Here is a 22006-nt window from a genome sequence, read left to right as displayed (position 1 = left end):
TTCTTTCTCAATATTCTTAATGCCTAATCTGTACTCCCTGCTTCTCCGAGCAGAAATGGAAATCGGAACCCCCCTAATAAAGGCCTTATATGCATCCCACACCACGTAGGGTGCTGCAGAATTCCAATTATCCTAAAAAAAAAAACACCTGGTTTCCCTCGACAAACATTCTACCACTTCCATGTTGCTTAGTAGGGTGCAATCTAACGTCCACCTCTTTGCTGACCGTGGGCCATCTTCCTTCAGAATCACCATAACAGCGGCATGGTCAGATAAATGGGCAGGGATGTGTTGTACATCCACCACACATGCCTTTAGAGTCTTAGCTAGTAAAAAATAATCTATCCTAGAATGATGCCTGAATTTTCTATTATGGAAGGTGAAACTGCGTAAGCAACCATGTAATTCTCTCCAAATATCAATCAAAGCATACTGATCCATCATCACTTTGATATACACTAAAGAGTTTCGAGACCCACAGGCCTTACTACCAGAAGACTTATCTAACGTATAATTAAAAACCACATTAAAGTCGCCTGCTATTATAATTGGATACTGAGTTTTCAAAAGTGCATTACATATTTCCCGTAAAGAGGTTGTGTCGTCTACATTGGGCTGTAATAAGATACCAAAGTATAAATGGCCTGGTTAATTTTAACATCCGCCATAACACATCTACCTTTTGTGTCTGATTTAGTGCACATGATCAGGGCATTGGCAGCTCTCTTAACCAAAATTACCACTCCCTTTGAATGCGATGTATTTTCAGAGCACGTCATTTGACTAACCCAAGCCAGAGGTTTAAATATCTCCTGTACTTCTAGAGATGTCAAGTGAGACTCCTGAATCATTATAATTTGTGCCGGGGAATCCTTTATATACTGCAAGATGTAACTTCTCCTTGCCTTTACTCTCAACCCGTTCACGTTCCATGAGAGAATCTGGAAATTACCTACAGCCATCCCTCTTGTATATTTTTTCAAAGGTAACGAGCATTCTAATAAACAGTATCACGGGTCGATCCATTTTATAATGAGGACATTTTCCCCTGTATCTGATCCACCCCACCCCTACCAAATCCCTTCCACCCCCACCACCCAACCTCCCCCCCAAGTACCCTCCTTATCACCTCCCTGGGGAATTCCCCCCCCATTTTTTGGCTATCAAGCCATTTGGCGCTGCTAGACCCCCACCGGAAAAAAAAGGAAGGTAGGTAGAGAGGAGAGCAAACAAGTATCCCAACAAAATTTAGTTGCTCTTAAATTTCTCAAGGAGAGAATCCGCTTCGTGAACATCCCGTAGGTTATACATCCGATTTTCTCTCATTACTCTCAAAGTTTCTGGAAATTTTAATTGAGCTGTGGCCCCCAGTTTCCTAAACTCCTCCAACCTCTTGCCACGTTCCCATTGACGGATGGAGGTCATCCACGATACATCCAATGTTATTTCAAAAGAGAAGCCACTCGCATTCAACGTTCCAATTTTCAATGCTTTAGAGAGGATCTTTTCCTTAATAACATAGGTGAGGAAATTCACCAGTATCCTTCTTGGCTTAGTGGCATTTGGTGATTTCCGAAAAGGGTCCCTATGGACCTGCTATATATCTTGGGATAGCAAATCCTCGGCCCCCTCCCACACCCCACATTGACTCAGGAGACCTACCACAAACATTTTAATATTATCTCCCTCAACCCCCTCTGGAACATTCATTATTTTAATGTTATTCCTCCTGGTGTGGTTTTCTAACACTTCCAGACGCTCAGTATTCTGCTTTCTCGTCATCCTTAATACTTCAATATCCTTTGTATATTTCTTCACCGTTTCACTTAGTTGAGTCACTTGATTTTCCAGAATCTGAGTTCGCTGTGTCAAAATATCCATCTTAGCCGTCAAAGCCTCACAGACCTCTTGGATCCCTTTCTGGTTATTCTGTGATACCACAAATCCCTGCCTAACTTCCTTAGATAAAGAGTGCAGCAGGGACTTTAACGATGGCTGAATATGCGTAGAACTCTGCTCCGGTGATGGGTCCTGCTGGGAACTCAAGGAATCTTCTGTCCTCCCCTCTAAGGTATCATTACTTTGTTGCGGGGTATCTTCTCCTATACCAGAAGGGGTCTGCTTCTGCATCGGTATACTTGTGCCTGCTACCCCCCTCACTTAAAGGGGGTACAGATGAGACAGAGAAAAAGCTCCTGTACACAACTTCTTGCTCACCCTCCTACCATTCAGACCATAAAGTTTTATTTGGAGTTGCATCCAAAGAAGCAGGGGGGGGATATATTAGCAGTAGCCATGACGTTGACTAGCCTCTTGGCGTTAAAATATGCCCTCAACGAGGAGGTTATTCTCTGTTGAGAGCGAGGGGAGGGCTGTTTTTTCCTCCCCTCAGGTTTCTTCTTTTGCTGTGGCGATGCTGCCCCCATTTCTCCCAGCAAACTATCCAAAGAGCTCTCAGGGCCACTAACCATGTCCTTGCTGACCTTACATGAAAATATATCAGAAGAGCCCCCTTCCCTTAAGCTATTAAAGTCCTCAGACTCAACATGTCCACCCCACTCTCCCAGTACTTGACCTCCGTCGTCATTCATGTTGCCTTGGTGCAAATTCCAGAGGCCCCAGCGTTGAAGGTGGAGAGAGGGAGTCCTTTCTTCTTGCATGAGGCAGTAATTCTTCAGTCCTGCCTGCCATGCTGCCAAAACGTCTTGTGCTGCCCCTGCTTGCTCTGCCTCTGGTCGCTCCCCTCAGCGTGACCCTGGAGGTGAGAGCGCGCACTCTCCGAACTTCGAGAGCAGCGCAATCCCAATTTCCGCCTCTTTCCCTTCCCGCAGCAGTTCTCGCTGCCAGCGTCTTGCCTCGCGCTGGAATGTGAGCTCGGAATCTGCGAGATGGCATGCCACTATCGGGTAAGTGTACGGGAGGGATTTCCAGTCCCTGCCTGTGTCTCCTCTCCTTCCTCCTCCTCACGTCCTGACTTCATGCCGGTGGGGGGGTCCGGCAGCACTGCGGCTGTTCTAACAGTGCTGTTATGGAATCAGATAAAAAGGAGGTGACTCGGCTCCTATTTTTCTTCAGTCACAACTTCATTTTGGCCTCTGAGTGTATTTACAGAAAAAGCTTACACAGATACCTGTCGTTTTTGGCTCTGGCCAAGAGAATCTATGTTTGTATTCGGTTGCAGTCAGTTAGCAATGAATTGGTGAGCTGAAGTGGAAAACAGAATTTGGTGGATTTAAGACAAGTCGGCGCCCTTGGTTAGACAAAAATACGTTTATTGCAGTGGTAATGCAATGAACCATGCACAAGGCGAAGAAATGTCCTAATATGTTAAGTGTGCATATCTATGGTTGTGACTTTCCATGAACGGTATGAAAAAAATAACAGAATAATTAGACGTTAAGAATAATTTTCGGTATACAGCATACGACATGGGTAAATTTTCCACCTAATGATGTATATGAGGTGCATGAGTTGAAGTTGTATTACAGTAATATAGTAAATATTTTTAGACACAATTTCGAGAAGATTGTTTGATAATGAAGGATGTTTTGACAGACTTTGTTTTCTCTACAGGAGTGAAAACGGTTGCCTTGTCTTGCCCTTACTTATTTGAAGCTTCTTTGAAAAGATGCTGCAATCTAACAGATGAAGGAGTCTTGGCTCTTGCATTGAATTGCAAATTATTGCAGATTATCAATTTAAGCGGATGTTTCAGCATCACAGATGTGTCTCTGCATGCACTGGGTCAAAACTGCAGATTTCTACACAGCATTGACTTTTCGGCTACTAAGGTAAATAACAAATTCATGTATCTAAAAACTACTAATCCATACAAATTTAATCATTTGCACAACTGCTAAGACATGTTTGAGTGACGACAATCTCTGTTTAACATATATTTTTTAACACTCTATCCAAATGAGGCAGTTTACTTTTTTTAAAATAAAATGCAAAGAAAAAGGTACAAATCTTTGGTGATGGTTGTCCAGCACGGATCTCTCATATATTCGCATATTTTTTTTAATACTCTTCACCGTCCTGCTCAAAATCCTCCCAAAATGTTTCAGTTTAGTAAACTAAGAACTAGATGTAGCTATTGCTGCCTTGGCCTTTAAATTGCACTCCATCTACCACTTTCTGGTGGATACTTCTAACCACAGTGTTATCACCTTGTGAATATCCACAGGCACCAGACTGTAACCGGACAATGTTTATAGCATAGTCTCGACACGCTTGTAGGTAGTGCCGTGCACTTCTGTGTCAACCTTGTTCTGCGCTGGAAGCGATGATTGGAGGCCCTTTGAAGCACCAAACTCCTATGTGCTGATGTCAGTTCCTTTCTTTCCACGCCTCTGGAGGCAGCCCCCAAATTGATTCTCAAAATTCCTGTTTTCCATTGTGCAAGGGAACATGTCCCCTCCTAAACCTACAGAGATTAAACATTGTAGGGACAGTCACAAACAGATGTTTGTGACAGACTGTTATGAAATGTGCCTCTCCTGTTTGGGTTTGGGCAACAGCACCAAGTCATGCTAAGGATGTGGTTTTATGAATCTGAAGCTGATCAGTGAACGCATAGCCAAGCTGTTTGTTGCCAAATTCCAGAAGTCGTCACATAAATGCATTTTCCTCTTGAAGTGCGCAGACCCATTACCATGTCTGTGGAGCTGAAGAGGAAGCACAAGAAGAGAAGGGGGGGACTTATCCCAATCACAGCATTTTCTTTTCTGAAACATTGCCAGGATAAACATGGTGTTTGCTGTTTGCTGGGTAGATATTCCCATGCATTATGGGACATGCCGGCTGAGATATTTCCGACAAAATGGCGAAGTCGCACCTGATTCTTTCACAGAGGCTCCTGTTCATTAGGGCCATTATGTATAAGGCTTGTTTTCAGATCTTCCCTCTGGATTTACTAGTCCAGGACATTCAGGCTATGGTCCCGATGTTTCAACCTTGGTCCTGGATGTCAGTGAGAATGGATGTGAGGCTTTTTGGACTATTGGCTTCCTGCATCCTGCTCGCCAACCATGTCTTATTGCATATGTGTGCTCTCAAGTGGGATCTGAAGGCTCAGGAAGCCAAGAAGCAGGGGAACCTCTCAGATTCTATCAAGGTTTTAGGAGACTGTAGTGAACTGCAGTGGTAGCCACTCAACTACAGTTGGGCCAGCAGCAGATCTCTCTCTGTCACCAACCCAGAGCTGCTGTTGGTGACAGATTCTTCACTGTTGGATTGAGCAGGTCATCTGGAAGAGGTAGAAATCCCGATTCCACATCAACCTGTTGGAGTTGTGGGCCATTCACTTGGCGTTAAAATCCTTTCTAAAGTCCATCAAAGGGAGATTGGTTCAGGTTTCTTATAGACAACACTGCCATTATGTAGTATTACAGCAAACAGGGCGGGGCTGGTCCTGGGTCCTGTGCAAAAAGACCCGGTACCACTAGAACTGGTGAATCGTCAAGGCATTTCCCTGGTCCTGCACCACCTTACTTGATCTTTGTACACCAGAGTGGATAACCGCAGTTGTCAACGTCTTGCACATTACGAATGGCATCTTCCAGCAACAGAGAGAACCTTGGCTTGTCCTTTTCACCACTGCCGACAATGCACAATGTCATGAGTTTTGCATACTGGAGTTCTCAAAGGGCTTTCCCTTGCTGACGGATTCTGCCTAGTGTGGAGCATGGGAGTACTGTATGTCTGTCCACCTCTACCTCAAGTTCTACAGAAGATCTGGAACTACCGTGCCCAGGTCATCTTGGTGGCTCTAGGTTGGGCTAGGAGAGTGTGGCACCCGGAAATTCTGAGCATGAGCATTTGACCTCCAACCAGGCTGCTGCTTTAGAAGGATCTTCTGTTGCAGCAGCAGGGCAGAATCTTGCATTCGTGCCTGCATATTGTGCACCTCCATGTGTGGAGATTGAGTGACGTCAGCTAACTGCTTTTGATCTTCCTCCCGAAGTATTGGATATCATCTACAAAGACTGTTTACACCAGGAGCTGGAACAAGTTTGCGGCCTGGTGTGGAAACTTTAATACAGACCTGTTGCAGGACAACCTATCAGATGTATTGTTGTTTGCTTTTTCTTTGGTCCAGCAAGTACTTGAGGTGGGCACTGTTACGGGTTATTTGTCTCCCCTTTTGACCTTTTCGCATCTACGGGACCTGCTGTCCTTATTTAAATTGCATGTTGTGATGAGATGTTTTTAGAGGTTTATCACATATATTTACTCCAAAACTGTTTGTGATTGCGGACCTTGATTTGGTCCTCACTTTTCTCATGTATACCACATTTGAGCCGATGCACATCTGCCCATTACGGCTCCTCACTGTAAAGACCGTTTTTTCTTGTCTTAACTTGTGAGTGACCTCCAGGCTCTGTCAATCCAGCCGCCCTAAACTACTTTTTTCTGGGCAAGCTGGTGCTGAGGACTAAAGCTACCTGATTTTAGCTATTTTGGGGAATGTTTTGTCTCCATGGGTGAATATTTTAGCTCTTGCTTGAAGCTCAGCAGGGGTATTATCCTATTTACCTTAGACCGCAGGAAGGGGATCATTCCTCCCCACTTGAATATATGTGTCACAGTGCGTCACTGCAGCTCTGTATGGTGCTGGGGCATGGGGTTATTACAGTGGTACAGGTAGAGGAAAATAGTATATGCAGGTGGCTCCTTCTTCTACTCCCCCCCCCCCCCCCCCCCAACCCCCCAAAAACAAAAAAAAACGAATTCTCATTTTATTATTCACTCAGAGCTAAACCTTGAGTAAATGTTAGATAAAGCTAGGTTGGCCCCACTTTTGCTCTGGGTTAGCATCTGGGCAAACCGGGAGGCCAGCTTAAATAGGGATAGCATATCAGATTGTTTTAAATTAGACAAGAGTTTGTCTATCCCCTGGTTGGGATATGGCTTAAAAAGCTTGGATGAATTGAGCCTGCTTCATATATCCATTGGCCCCGCTATAAATAAAAGGACAAGCTGAAAGTCAAGTCTCTAGTATTTTTTTAGCGCTGTCAAACCCAAAGGCTGGGCACTGAACTCACCAAAGGCTTTATTAGAGACTAGTACACCTACCTGACTCCTGTTGATCCTGTTATGTATTTAATTTTAGGAAAACTCTTCTTTTTCATTTCAGGACCGGCACCATGTGTCTCGTGGTTCTCGAAGCTTTTTTTTGTACTTTTCATAGATTCTTCTTTTGTCTTTTTAAAGCCTGTTTTAAAGCTTTTAAGGTTTTGAACGTGTAGGGTAGCACTACTCTTATCTCCAGCTGATAGATAGTCCTGATTTCTGGTAGAGTTTGCTTCTTCCTGAAAGCGGCAGTGAGGTGCCGGAAATCGATGAAGGGCTAAGCCTATGGAAGCTATGTTTAAGCCCCTAATGCAGGTTAATCGGTACACACTGAAGCTTGACTGGTGAAGTCTGAGGGGCATTTTAGCTATTTTATTAATGAGTTACGTCTTTAGAATATGGGATTATGGAGTATATTTTGTTTTGGCATACCTCTTAAGTAGTTATAAAATGAGCGAATGTAGCGATTACATGAATATAATGAGATTGGTCCATTGTTATGTTGTCCTACTGTATGTACTTTTCTGTTTATTGTATTTGCTAGATTGCTTTTACCGTTTTGTTATGGTAGATGCACTTTATTCTGCTGAATGTTGAATTTTATGAACCTTTTATGGCCGTTGTTATGCCCAATAAAGTATATGATTAATTGATTGACAAAAGGCTGCCTTTTTCCTGAAGGTTATGACTCCTTTTCATGTCGGACAGTCCATCAGTCTTCCGATGTGCTTTACTTCACCTCACCCTTTTAAAGAGAAGGAGAACACCTTCATTTGGACCACAAAAGAGCACTGAATTTTTACATTGATCACACCAAGGACCATCGGGTGCACGATTAGCTCTTTGTATGATTGCATAAGTACTTTGAGTCAATCGTCCTAAAATTTCCAGAGGGCTGGGACACACATGGTAACAAAGTGAATGCAGCAAATTGCATGATTGCAATGAAATTGTTCCCTTATTAAGCTTGTCCCACTGTACACACTTTTCTGTTTTTGCTAGATTGATTTTACCATTTTGTTATGTTAGATGCACTTTATTCTGTAAAATTTTATGAAACTTTTATGGCCTTTGTTGAGCCCAATAAAGTGTGAGATTGAATGATTGACTAAAAGCTGCCTTCTTGCTCATAGTTGTGACTCCTTTTAATGTCAGACAGTCCATCAGTCTTCCAACGTGCTTTACTTTACCTCACCCTTCGAAAGAGGAGAAACAATCCCTCCAGAACATCAGCTGTGCTCAGCTTTCAGACAGTAAAAGTTGTAAATGCTGTCTGCAGGGGTTTGCTTAGTGTGAGTTGTCAGGTCTGTTTAAGCCAGTATGAGGTTGCCAGTACAGGGTGTTTCTGCCATTCTGACCAGATGAAGACAGTCTCCTAACAACTTTTCCACTCCCTACCCTTTTGTCAAAGGAAGCCTTAAAACTTCTCACTTAAGGACTTCAACATCTGTAAGAAGATGTTCAAAAGAATTTCAAAGAGAGAGAAGGCATCCGGCTCAAGGCATGATGCAGCCTCTCAAGCTGGCTTTGTGAGAAATCCACCTCCTGAGAAAAAAACTCTCTCTGAGGGAGATCTAGGGAGAGGAAGTCAAGTGTCCGCAAGAAAGATATTTCCACTATTCCTTGCAGCACAGAGACGTCTTTGTTGTTGAGGAACAGTTAGACTATTCACCAATGGCATAGACAATCTAGGCCTTCATCATTGAAAGAAATTGGGTTATTTATTGATGGGGGGTACCCACTTAAATTAATAATCACAAGCCTTGTCAGGGTGAACCCCCAAAAATAAACCTGACCTCAATCTTAATGAGGCTATGGCACAGATCAGACAGACTAAAGTGACAATGTGGTTAGTATTTATGCAGCACTGAAATGGAATGCAAAACAATGGTTGTTTCTTGAGACTGACCGAGTCACCCCGCTTGTGTTTTGGCTGGTGACAGTCATAATATGTGTGTGGGTAAAAAGGGTGTCCTGGACTTCTGCCCTTTAGAACATCCCCTCTTGTGCTCAGACGAGGTAATGGGAATCTTTTACCTCTAAACTCTTTTGGGGGCCGTTTGGGGACCTTCTCTGTTTTATCCTGGCTCTGCCCCAGCCACAATAGGAAGGAACCTGAACCACCCTTCTTGTGGACACTCTGGTGTTGAGTCAGACATCAGCTTCCTTCCCAAGCTCTCTGGGCACAGTAAGCTTGATATCTATCAGGTGTGGGTACAACTCTGTAAAACAATTACTCAAAATGTGCTCCATTATCATCCGATTCTGTGTCAGGCCCAGAGGCGAGGATTATGCTCCTCTTTCTCCACTTTATTTGCTCATCAGCCTTAACATTTTTAAAAGAAAAACTAACTTTCCCACAAACCTTTGAGAAGGACTACAATGCAGCAACCAATCAAGTGACAAGTCCAACATATATAGTCCTTTTCCTTTGTTCATGCCACACTCCTTATTCCACGTTGCCTTTTGGGTGGTTTGCTTTTGTCGGCACTAGTGAGGTACCATTTTTATCGGGAGACTTAGAGGGACACAGAATAGTAGAAAAAGTGTGATTGCCATCTTTCTCGGCATTTGCGCCTTCCAAATGTAAGACAGCATATAAAAAATAAGTCATTTTGAGAAATGTCCTCTAACACACGTGCTAGAATGGGTACCCAAAAATTCAGAGATGGGCAGATAACCACTGCTTCTAAACTTCATATCCTGTGCCCATTTCGGAAATACATAGGTTTCTGTGATACCTATTTTATACTCTTTAGGTTTTACCAAATTAATTGATGTGTACCCGGTACACAAGCTCAGTTATTGGCTCTGGGTACCCCGGGTTCTTGGTGAACCTACAAGCCCTACATATCCCCGCAACCAGAAGGCCCAGCAGATGTAACAGTGTATTGCTTTTGAAAATCTTCCATAATTAAGTTTCAGATGAAAACGTAGACAAAAATTGCTGTTTTGTCTTCAACTCAATTTCAATATATTTTCATTTCAACTGACTTTCTATAGGAAAACCTTGAAATATCTACACAAATGACCTCTTGCTAAATTCAGAATTATGTCTGCTTTTCAGAAATGTTTACCATTCCAGGATCCACCATTGGTTTTACACCCATTTTTACCACTAACTGGAGGAGGTTGAAAGCACAAAAATAGGACAAATAGGCTATATCCCAATAAAATGCCAAAACTGTATTGAAAAATGTGGTTTTCTGACTCAAGTCTGCCTGCTCCTGAAAGCTGGGAAGATGGTGATTTCAGCAATTTAAACCCTTTGTTGATGCCATTTGCAGGGACACTTTCTTCCCATTTCTCCCCAAAACTTTAGCTGTATTTTGGCTAATTCCTTCGTCCCCTCCAGGTTAATCCACAAACCCTGGGTACCTTTAGAATACCCAGGATGTTGGAGAAAAAAAAGGATACAAATTTGGTGTGGATAGCTAATGTGGGCAAAAGGTTATGGAGTTCTAAGCACAAACTACCTCAATTAGACAAAAAACTGGCTTAGCACGAGGAGGGGAGAGGCATAGCAGCAAAGGGGTTAAAATAGTACCTTTACCTTGAACATCGCTGATATACCCAATGATAGAATCCCTGAAACATACTTGATCTGAAGACATTTTTGAAGTCAAGGAATAGACCTTCAAAAATGCTATCAATGCTGATCTCACATTCAAATTATACTCATCCTTCAATATCAAGACCACTATCAATATTGAGAGCTTCATTATGATATACTTCATTTCCACCAGATTGAGATCCTTTACCCCCCAGGAAAGACATTCTCTGTGGCAGTTTACACTACCAGATAAGGAGATCAAAAGATGGGCTGCAGTAAGGTGTAAAATGAATCTCCCTTTCTCTGACAATTCCCTGTTTGCAGGTCATATGATTATGAGTCGCAGAGCAAACTAGGGCACACTCAACTAGGGCAGTTTCCACCTCAACTACTTTGTTTGCGGAAGTGCCTCTTGAGAAAATATGTTGCGCTACAACTTGGTTAGGTGTGCATATAATTCATACAGCATTATTACCTGAAATCGACACAGCACAGTGATGCAGTGGTTGAACAGGTTTTACTAAACCACTTATTTCATTAAAGGGAGCCTCTTTTGGTTCTATATGTTTATTTATTCATGCAAATTTTAATGTATGATGTGTGCATATATATGAATCTGCAGCACTACATGCCACAAATAGCTTTACACTGGGTAAGTGACATTTTCCATATGTTTATATATTTATTAGATTGCATATGAATGTTATGTATATTTTCTACCCATCATCCGCTATTTGAGCTAATACTATAAGATATATAAATACAGTAACTGCTTGCTATTCTGATTCAAGCATGTGAATCTGTGAAAGATCCAATACTGGAGAAGAAAATAGGTTACTTACCTGTAACTGCAGTTCTCCAGTATTGATATATTTCATAGATTAACACTAGACCCACCCTCCTCTCTGGAGAGGCTCCCCTTATAGCTCAGGATTATTTATTCCCACTTGTGCTTGAAAATCTTAGGGACTGAGCCTCTGTTGGGAGTATTCTAGAGGGTGCTGTCACCTCATTGGACATATTTCAAGTTTGGTCCTTTATGAAAAAGAACATAAATGGGCTATTAAATTGCCTTTTCATTGCCATTATAGCCTAAGATAAAGACATATATACTACTTTATTATGGTACAGTGGGACTCCCAATTCAACGACTGGGAATGATTCAAACATGTGAATTTATGAAAAATACCAATACTGGAGAACTGCAGTTACAGGTAAGAAACTTATTTTCTTATCTCAGGGTTTGGAATTCACTCCACAAAGCATTGTTTTTACAATGAATAGAAGCACTGAGACCTAGAACTATCTCTGTCAATGTATTTCAGTTGGGAGGAGGGCTAGTCAGTTTGCGAAACTAGGTTTGCATAATATTCACTAGAGATAGAGGTTTCAATCTTTCTAATTGTCTCTTCAAAAAAGGCCAAAGTCTTCTCACAGGTCTCAGATGAATTGTCAATGTTTGTGGCATTGCCATGGAAGATTTGGGGCTTGATGGTCATTTTGAGATCAGAAGAAAAAAGCTTTGCATTAAATAGGTTCTTGTAGGTGTTTCCCATGCCCTCTAGCTGGACTAGATCTAAGGAGGGATGATCCTTTTTCTCATCTTCTCTCTGCTAGTCTGAGTTTCCTCCTTTCTTGATTTGGGTTCTGTCTTAAGTTTCAGTGGAGCCACTTTACCAATGATGCTGGTCATCGGCAAGTTGTAGTGCAAGTTCAGCTCCGGTATGTTTTGCATCTCACAGGTTTTGGGGTTCTTAAGGCTAAATGAGGGCTGTTCATTATGGTTGATCTTTTTAGCGTCTATTATCCAAGGCTTGCTTCTAACAACTTGGACTTTGGTAATCTGTCTGTCATGGTGAGGTAGAAGAGGATTAGGTGGTGGTCAGACCATTCAGGCAGTAGGATGGATTCTATGTATAGGGATGACTCTTCGGATACAGTGAGGGCCATTGTTTCACTTTCACATTTTTGGGGCTGCACACGCTTACAAGAACTTATAATTAGTAAGGATGTCTCTCAGGATGGTAGCTTGCAAGTCACCATCATCATTCCAATAGAAGTTGAAGTCCCCTAAGAAATTAGGGTGTAGAAGATATTGCACTGTGGTGAGTTCCTTTAACTGTTTGATGAAGAGCTTGTTCTCTCCAAACGGGTGGTAGATTAGGTGAACTTTGGTCAGTGACCTCCAAGCTAGGAAGAGCTGAACTACCAGTTATTTACAGGTGGGGAGGTTATCCACAAAAAAGGGAGATATTTATGGAGTTTTTGCGAATGACAGGAACACCACCTTCCGGATGATCATCCTGATCAAATCATTTAATAGAGAAATAAGGGTAGATCAAGGGGTATATCAGGGTGATTGAGCCAAGTGTCGGTAAGACATAGAATGTCTAACCCATGTACAGTTACCTTGTTGTTTGGCAGCTGATGGGTCACAGAGGTATTGCTATAGTACTTTATAGTGGCAGTCCATTTCAGATAGCTGTGCAACCTCTTCGGTTGCTAGTTTTGGTTGGGTGCTGGTATTGAAAGCCAGAGATGAGTGGGAGATTCTTTGACTGGGATGGAGGCGAAAAGGTGATCCAGAAGCGTATGTGTGTGTAACATATGGAGAGTCTTTTCTCATTGAAGTTATTTGAGATTCACTTCACCTCCTTGAATATCCTATCCAGTTCATTTTCTAGGTAACACAGAGGGGGGGTGGGGTTGCATAGGGGGAGAGGAAGACAACAGAGGGTCTATGATATGAGGGGTGGGGAGGGAGGAGAGTAGCGTTATGAACTGCATAAGGAGTGCTCAAGTCGAGAGTGGCATCTAGGTGGAGCGGAGGATGGGGCCGAGGACAAAGAGATTTGTAGAGAGGGCCTGGGATATTGGGATCATTTAACAGTTATGTCTCAGGTGGGATATGACAAGTAAGGAGGGTGGAGGATGCCGTTTAGAGCAGAATAGGAAGCGTCTAAGTGGAGAGGAGAGGGAGTCATAGGTGAGCACATTTTTAGAAAGGGGTGTGGAAGTCTAGAAGCAGGTCTGTCAGAGTGGGATGCCTGCCCCATGGTGGGGGCCTAACTGGTTTGGTATAGTTGTTACTGGTTTAAATAGATGGGGCTGGGCTAGCTGGTATGCATCGCAAGAGAAAAGGAGAGTAGCAGTGGTATCAGGTCTCAAGAAGGGGAGAATGGTGCTAAAGGAGGGGCCAGACTGGGTGAGCGAGAGGGGAGTTCTGGAATCTGAAATCTTTTGGGGCGAGTGTCTTATCCAGTTGATTGATTGACATCTGATCGATAAAAGTCGATGTTCAAGATGGCCGCCGCGACGGATGCTCCTCGAGGAGCTCCTGAGGGACGGGATCACTCTTTTGTGTAAATCCCGATTTTTCCCCTGACCGGCGTCCGTTTCTCAGCTTCATCGCTCCCGACGGAGACCCCGAGAGCAGCGCTCCCGTCGGTGAGCCTGGTCTCCCGCGACGAGGGAATCAGCGCGCCCGACGGTCGAGCCCGGTCCCCCGCGGCGAGGGGTGCAGCGCTCCCGACGGAGAGCCCGGTCTCCCGCGACGGGGGGAACAGCGCTCCCGACGGAGAGCCCGGTCTCCCGCGACGGGGGGAACAGCGCTCCCGACGGTGAGCCCGGTCCCCGCGGCGAGGCGAACAGCGCTCCCGGCGGTGAGCCCGGTCCCCGCGGCGAAGGGAGCAGTGCTCCAGACAGAGAGCCCGGTCTCCCGCGACGAGGGGAACAGCGCTCCCGACGGTGAGCCCGGTCCCCGCGACGAGGCGAACAGCGCTCCCGACGGTGAGCCCTGTCCCCGCAGCGAAGGGAGCAGTGCTCCAGACAGTGAGCCCGGTCTCCCGCGACGAGGGGAACAGCGCTCCCGACGGTGAGCCCGGTCCCCGTGACGTGGGGAACAGCGCTCCCGACAGAGAGCCCGGTCTCCTGTGACAAGGGGAGCAGCGCTCCCGACGGAGAGCCCGGTCTCCTGCAGCGAAGAGAGCAGCGCCCCCGATGTTGAGCCTGGTCCTCGTGCGCCGTTCCGAAGTTTCGAATCGCATCAGAGGAAACGTGAGGAAGCGTCCTCTCCTGGAGCAGTCGGTCATCCGGGATTGTGCCGGGACCCGACATTCGCACGCAGCCTCCATCCATCTGGCCGAGGTAGGCACCAGACACAGTCGAACATCGGGGAGTGATTCAGGTTCAGGCCTTTGTCCCTGGTACGGCCAGAGGGAGGGCTGGGTTTTCTGGGAAAGCCTCTCCGGATCTCCAGTCCTTTCAGTCCTGGGGTGGCACCCCTTTGCTTGGGGCCGTAGGTCCCTGGATCCAGCAGGGCACTGAAGCTGTTGCTGGCCCTGAGTCCTGGTGGTGTGGAAGACCCGCCGCGGGTCTCCGTGAGCCGCCGTTCAGGGGAGGGCGGAGGACTGCTCTGCATCTTCTCCTGGCAGCCAGAGAGGAAGGCTGCTCCTTCGGGCTTGTAATCTCGATATCGCCCTGGCGCTGTTTCCCTTCAACTTCGAGCTGCCTCTCCTTCCGGCCCTCTTTCAGCCCCTTGCCCTTTGGGGTGCCCCCCCCTGGGTATATGATTTTCACTGCTGTTCCTGGCAGCTTTAACAAGATGGCCGCCTCGACGGACGCACCTCGAGAAGCTCTTGAGGGTTGGGATCATTCTTTTTTTTTTTTTTTATGTAAGTCTTGATTCTCCTCCTTCCCTCTGGTGACCATTTCTCACCATCTTTGCTCCCACTGGATGAGACTGATGCTGGACCTGTTCTCCGCTCTCCCAGAGCCTTGTCTCCCTCCGCAGTTGATCTGTCTTTGCTCTTTGGCAGCTGAGGGCATCCTTTTCAGTGTCTTTGGTCCCGCCGGGTGAGTCAGACTGGTCTAAGTCTCCGCTCTCGCCCCGTCCTCTGAGGAGCTGTTTTCGCCAGCTCATGCTCGTGGGATCCTACCCGACCGCCTTATGTACTGAGACGGCAATTGGGCATTCTTCCGCGTCCCTGATCCCACTGCCGGGCTACGGGCGTTCTGCCCGCCCTGAACAGCCTGGGTCTAAGGCAGGACCGGACTCCCACCTCCCGGAGTCTCATCTCTGGCTCCAACGGTTAAGGAATCTCCTCCCCCGACTCTGACCCGCGAAGAGCCGCCTGACTACACCGCCCCTAAAGGCCCCCACCCTGGGCTGGTCTACTAAAGCCCCTTCCCTGGCCCAGCCTTGGAGGTGCCCCCATCTCCGGTCTTCACCCATGAGGAGCTGCCCATCAACCATCTGTGCCAACGCTGAAGACCCCTAACCTGGGGTAGCCCTCCTGTTGTCCTCATCCTCCTGATGTCGCCCCCCACAGGATACAACTCCTCTTCCATTTCCCCCTTCCTCAAACCCCATGGGCCCAACTCCTTCTCCATTTCCCCCCCTAATCACCTCTCCCCCTCCGCACTGAAAAACTTCAAACGCAAACTTTCCAGGCAATATCCGGAGCTGCTTCTCGTGGACACCTATTTTACTGCTCATAAAGGCCCGAAAAAGACTGATCTCATCTTCTTCACTAGACGCCCGGCTAAATGGAACACCCTCCTCACTACTCACCTCCACCCCTTCAAGTCTACTAATATCCCTTACGGTTGCAAACTCTCTATCTCCAGCTCCCCGGCTTTCCAGGGAAATCTCATCATCTCCATCTTCAGAAATGGAACCATCATGATTCAAGCAAATGACTCCAACCTCCGTGCCTTTGAATCCTTATTCCCTGCCCTTAAGTCCACACTCCCTCCCCCCCAATCCACCCCCAGCCCTTTGACACCCCTCCCCACCCCCATTACTCCCCTTACCACCACCCCTTGCACCCCCCCGGCTCCCAGTGCCGTCAACCCCACCATGTCTGTCCCATCCATCCCCACTTTCCCCTCTCACCTTAATCAAGCCTCTTACTCCCGCAACCTCAATACCCCCAGCTACTACGCCCTCCCTGTCTCCTCCTCCTCTACTCCCCTGATCCTCCCCCACATCACCTCTCCTCTCCCCGAACCCCCCTTCGACTCCCCCCCCTCTATCACCCCTCATTCCCACCCTCTCCCCCGGATCTCCTCTAGACCCAACTTGTTGACCTGCAGTAACTTTCTTACCAGGCCTACCTCCCCTTTCCCACCTTATCCTTACTCCGACTCTAACTCCTCCCACTCCTCAACAGCCTCCCTTAACCTTCTGCCCAATGATCCTATATCCCATCGTAATCAATCCCCCCAGCCCCTTCCTAAGAAGAATTTTTCCTCCCACTCCTTCACCCCTAATTTCTCTCCCTCCACCAACATTAATTCACGGCTCTCCAACCTTGAATCCCAACTAAAACTCATCACTCAAGGCATTAACAAACTAGCGAGAAGCCTTGACTCACTGTTCCCCCCTATGCCGACCCAGTCACTCTTGCTTCGATCGGCCAACAACTCTTCCCAGTACACCCACTGGCCCTCTATTCCCCTTCCTCGTAACACCCCGAGACCTAGAAGAACCAGCCCTCCTCTATCCCATAAGGAAGCCACCATTCTCGCTCTCTCCTATAACCCCCCCTCCCCACACCGCCCCCCCCCTCCAACATTCCAGTCATCACCGGTCTCAGGAGACAGCATATACAACCTCCCTCTCCCAGACTCCCTGCCCAACTCGTCATTATCCCCCCTCTCCCTTCCAATCCCGAGCCTAAGATCCATCCTCGCACCAACTGCATGCTCATCAACTGTAGATCAGCAGTCAAGCACGCTACGGATCTTGCTGACGCTATCCTCAGCCATAACATTGACATTGCCTTCATCACAGAGACCTGGCTAACTGAACTCTCTCAACCAATCCTGGACACCCTTGTCCCTCCCGGCTACTCTATCTACAACAAAGAGAGAAAGAACCGACGGGGGGGGGGTATTGCCATCATTCACAAAAACACCATAGAAATTGATTTCAAAGAAACTCTCATTTTCAATTCCTGTGAACACTTGAACGCCTCCTTGAAGACCAACGCCAACTCTAAGGTGTCCTTCCACCTTCTCTACCACCCCCCGGGTAATACCCAACCTTTTGCGGATCACCTAGCTGACCTAATAACTCACTGCTCCCTCTCTGACCCCAACTTTATCATCTTGGGCGATCTCAACCTTCGCTGGAATGATGAGAACAATGCACTCATTCAATCCCTACATGACCTCCTTCACAGCAACAACCTTTCTCAACACTGCAAGGGCCAAACCCACAGCAAAGGTGCTATACTAGATGCGATCATAGCACATAAAGATTCCCTCAAGGTCGTTGACATCCTTCCTGTCGACTGGTCAGATCATCACATCATCCTTTTCCATCTCAACTTTATCCCCCAACCCACTCCCCATCCCCAAAAATCCTTTAGTTGGAAAAGAAATGTCAGCCAAATCCCCTTATCTACCCTTGAAGAAAAAATCACCTCTCTTCTTCCCCCCCCCTCGACCATCCTCTCCACGACGGACTTAACCACCTACTACAATTCAACTATAACTACCATATTGGATCAGCTTGCCCCTCTAAAACTGAAAAAACTGCGAAATATCCCATCTAGAGCTTGGTTCAACAATGATCTCAACTCTGAGAGAAGACAACTCAGAGCCACGGAAAGACTTTGGAGATCTGACCCCTCCTCCACCCACTTAGATCAGCTCAGATGTGCACGGAGAAGGTACAAAAAACACATATATAATGAAAAAAGATCCTTCTTCCAGAATACCCTTGACAGAGCCAAAAACCGTCCGAAAGAGCTCTTTAACATCATTAAACAACAAACGACCAAACCTACTCCCAACCCCTTACCCACCACTGAGACCACCTGCGTTAACTTTGCCAACTTCTTCAACGATAAAATCACTGAGATTGAACGTTCTTTAGCAAGGGACTCTCCCACCAACATTGTCCCCCTCCTCCCATCCACTGTCAATCTTACCCCCACTCTATACCCCTCTGACAACTCTTCCCCCCTAACCGAGATCACTCTCCCCATCCGGTCGCATCGGCCGGCCCCTGCCAACTGGAGTTCTTTCCAACCCCTCCTGGTATCGGACATCTCCAAACTCATGTCCTCCTCCAAAACCTCCTCCCACCTAGCTGACCCCCTCCCTTCCTCCTTGGCAAAAAAACTCCACCAGTCCCTCTCCCCTACTTGGACAATGATCATCAATAGCTCCCTTCAGACTGGCGTGTTCCCTGACTGCCTAAAACTAGGCCAAATCACGCCAATTTTGAAGAAACCAGGAGCAGACCCGAACAACCTCCACAACTACAGACCTGTCTCCAACCTTCCCTTCCTGGCCAAAATTCTCGAAAAATGTGCTCTCCAACAACTAACCCAACATATAGACTCCAACAGCCTCCTAAACCCTCTTCAATCTGGCTTCAGGAAAGGCTGCAGCACTGAATCCGCCATCCTCAACATTGTAGATGACCTCCTCATCTCTCTTGACTCTGACAGACCCTGCCTACTCATTCTCCTTGATCTTACAGCAGCCTTTGACACTGTCGACCATAAACTCCTTCTCGACTCCCTCCAAAAGAGAGTTGGCATTGAAGGCACTGTCCTCCGCTGGTTTTCCTCCTTCCTACAAAACCGTACACAACTAGTAAAGCTTCTAAACTCGACCTCGCCCACCTCCCCCATTACCAGAGGGGTCCCCCAGGGTTCTGTCCTCTCTCCAACCCTCTTCAACATCTACATGGACCCTCTTACCACTATCCTCACCCGAGCTAATATCCCCTTCCACCTCTATGCGGATGACACGCAACTCTATATTGAACTATCTTCCTTAGATGACATCCACCACCTGAACAATACCCTTAAAGAAGCCCTTTGCTGGCTTTCTCATAACCACCTCAAACTCAATCATGAAAAGACGGAAATACTCCTCCTCTCGAAATCTAACCAGCTTCCTCAACTGCAAGAATGGCTAAAATCTATTGACGCCCTTAATTGCACTCTCTCCCCATCTACAACGGTCAAATCCCTGGGAATCTCTCTGGACTCTAACCTGACCTTGCAGGACCATATTAAGTCAAACGCTAATAATGCCTTCCGCAGCCTTAAACTTCTTCACAAAATCAAATCCTTCATACCCCACGATGACCTCAAACAGGCCACTCAAGCACTGGCACTCTCAAGACTAGACTATGGGATCTCTATCCTCACTGGCACGGCCAAATCCCGACTCGCCCCTATGAGGTCCACTCTTCATGCAGCAGCTAGACTAGTGACAGGAACTAACAAATTTGACCATATCTCCCCAGCCCTGAAGAACCTGAAATGGCTCTCGATTGAGGCCCGCTGCCTGTTCCGCACTGCCTGCCTGACACACAAAGCCCTTCACACTGGAAAACCTGAATACCTCGCTAACAAGCTAGTGAAAGCTGGTCAAACCAGATCTCTGAGAAGCACAAACTCTCTCCTCCTCCTCCTTCCGAAACCCAACAAGCAAAAAACTCGATCATGCTCATTCTCTAACAACGCTCCGAGAATATGGAACTCCTTACCCATCCACATCAGATCTAACACCTCCCACCTGTCCTTTAAGAAACTACTGAAAGAATTCCTCCTAAACCACCCCTCTCAGTAATAAGGATCCCTCCCTCTCCACCCCCCCTTCCCCGAACTGCCACCCTTCTATCCGTGAGAACCCACTTGTACCCCCATTGTACAAAATGACTCTTGTCTTGTTGTGTTTCTTATGTTTATTCTTATGTTTATCATGTTTATTCTTATGTTTACTTCCTGTCATGCTGTAAAGCGCTCTGTTACCCTCTCGGTCTTGCTAGCGCTATAGAAAACTCTTAAAATAAAAAAATAAAAAAATAAATAAGGACGCTCAATGAAGGACCACAAATCAATAATGCACACAAATTAGCTTTAATAGAATGTTCAGTGAGAAAAATACACACACACACACACACACACCACACCACACCACACCACACCACACCAACAGGGTAGAATGAAAAAATAGCAATACAATATCTATTTATCTGTATGTAAAGAGTTCACCAATATGGCTTCACTATACGACACTGCATTAACTGACTGCCTATGAAATGCATATTCAGCTACTGCATCACATTCACATTGAGACATTCAAGAAAAATCTAATATAAATGAGCAGAAGACATCAGATTACGTCTATAGCGTTAGTATGTTGAGCAATTAGAATAGAGCAGAGAAACAAAGTCCCTTCATCCCTGGGTGGAATTTAACTTTATCCACAATGCTGGGAAGCCTCCCACTCGCTCAAACCTCTCTCCCCCTCGAGCATCCTAGTCTAAGAACAGCACAGCCAGGGAGGCAGCGATGTGGACGATGGCAGCTTGCACAACTCTATCTGCGAGCTTCAATTCCCCCACCCGTGTTTCGGCGCTTAAATAACCTGAAGCTTGGACTGTATTCCTTTCTCGCATTTTTTAGCTATGTTATCAGTACACATCCCTTGGCTGCCCTGTTGTTTACTAGTCATTATTTTCTGGCCTTTTCCTGGACTCCCTTTCTTAGGGTTAGAGCGACCTTCGTTTGTCTCTCTCCCACACTTCCTGCTTCTTTCACATGCAGACTGCGGATCATTTTATCTATAGAATGTTGGAAAACAAGCTTGAAAGCGACATCGTGGACTTTTCCACGTACAGTTCAGGTTTCTGCATGTATCACACTCATCTACACTGCTCAGACTAATTAACCCCTTGTGCCACAATGTCTTCCGCACCTTTCCCTTTACTGATCAACGTGGAAGAGCAATTGGGGACTTTTGGAAGCACCCCACTAGGATGGGTGGCACTGCATCCCTCCTTCAGCATCACACCCATCATCAAATAGAATCTTTGATTTAAAAAAAAAAAAAAAAAAAGTGATTTTAGAGGTTGTGGGGAGATATGGAGGAGGGGTTGAAAGAAACAATTTGCAAATCTCTAGCATGAATTTGTATTTTAAAATCTCTCCTAATGTTCAGGAGCAGTGCAGAGAGTCGTGAAAAGGTCAGGTGTTTAATATCAAACGATGGGAGATATTAGAGGTCTCTAATGCCCTACTACAGCCTTTCCACCTCCACCATTACCACGATCACCAGCATTGCCTCCACCCACCTTGCCACCTCCATTACTACATTATCACATCACCGTTATAACTATTGCCACCCCATTACCCATCCATGAGCCTCAATACTACCACAGCCCATATCATATAGCAAAATATCCACCATTGCACTCCAGTATGACACCATCCTACCTTGACACACCCACCAACACACCTTCTGTTGCATTTCCACACCATCTGTATCATAAACCGAGACAAAACATCATATGCAAAGACTCCCACAATTGTACCTTGCCATAACCGACATCATCCACTAACACAG

At 46.1% G+C, this 22006-nt stretch overlaps 1 protein-coding gene across 8 annotated transcripts in view; it reads left to right on the top strand.

Annotated features, from left to right (window-relative positions):
- AMN1 (antagonist of mitotic exit network 1 homolog) overlaps positions 1–22006 on the top strand; it is a 458308-nt gene that overhangs the window by 231612 nt on the left and 204690 nt on the right. For all 8 annotated transcript variants that reach the window (XR_011202246.1, XR_011202247.1, XM_069228202.1 and 5 more), the window contains one exon: positions 3574–3791. Coding sequence is in view for 6 of the 8 variants with exons in the window: in XM_069228202.1 (XP_069084303.1) it covers positions 3574–3791 (218 nt within the window). In the remaining 2 variants the exon portion in view is untranslated. The remainder of the gene's footprint in view (positions 1–3573; positions 3792–22006) is intronic.

The sequence above is a fragment of the Pleurodeles waltl genome, chromosome 4_1, assembly GCF_031143425.1.
Source record: "Pleurodeles waltl isolate 20211129_DDA chromosome 4_1, aPleWal1.hap1.20221129, whole genome shotgun sequence".
NCBI classification, from domain to species: domain Eukaryota; kingdom Metazoa; phylum Chordata; class Amphibia; order Caudata; family Salamandridae; genus Pleurodeles; species Pleurodeles waltl.
Note: the sequence above shows the minus strand (reverse complement) of the source record. Positions and strands in the feature narration are given on the sequence as shown.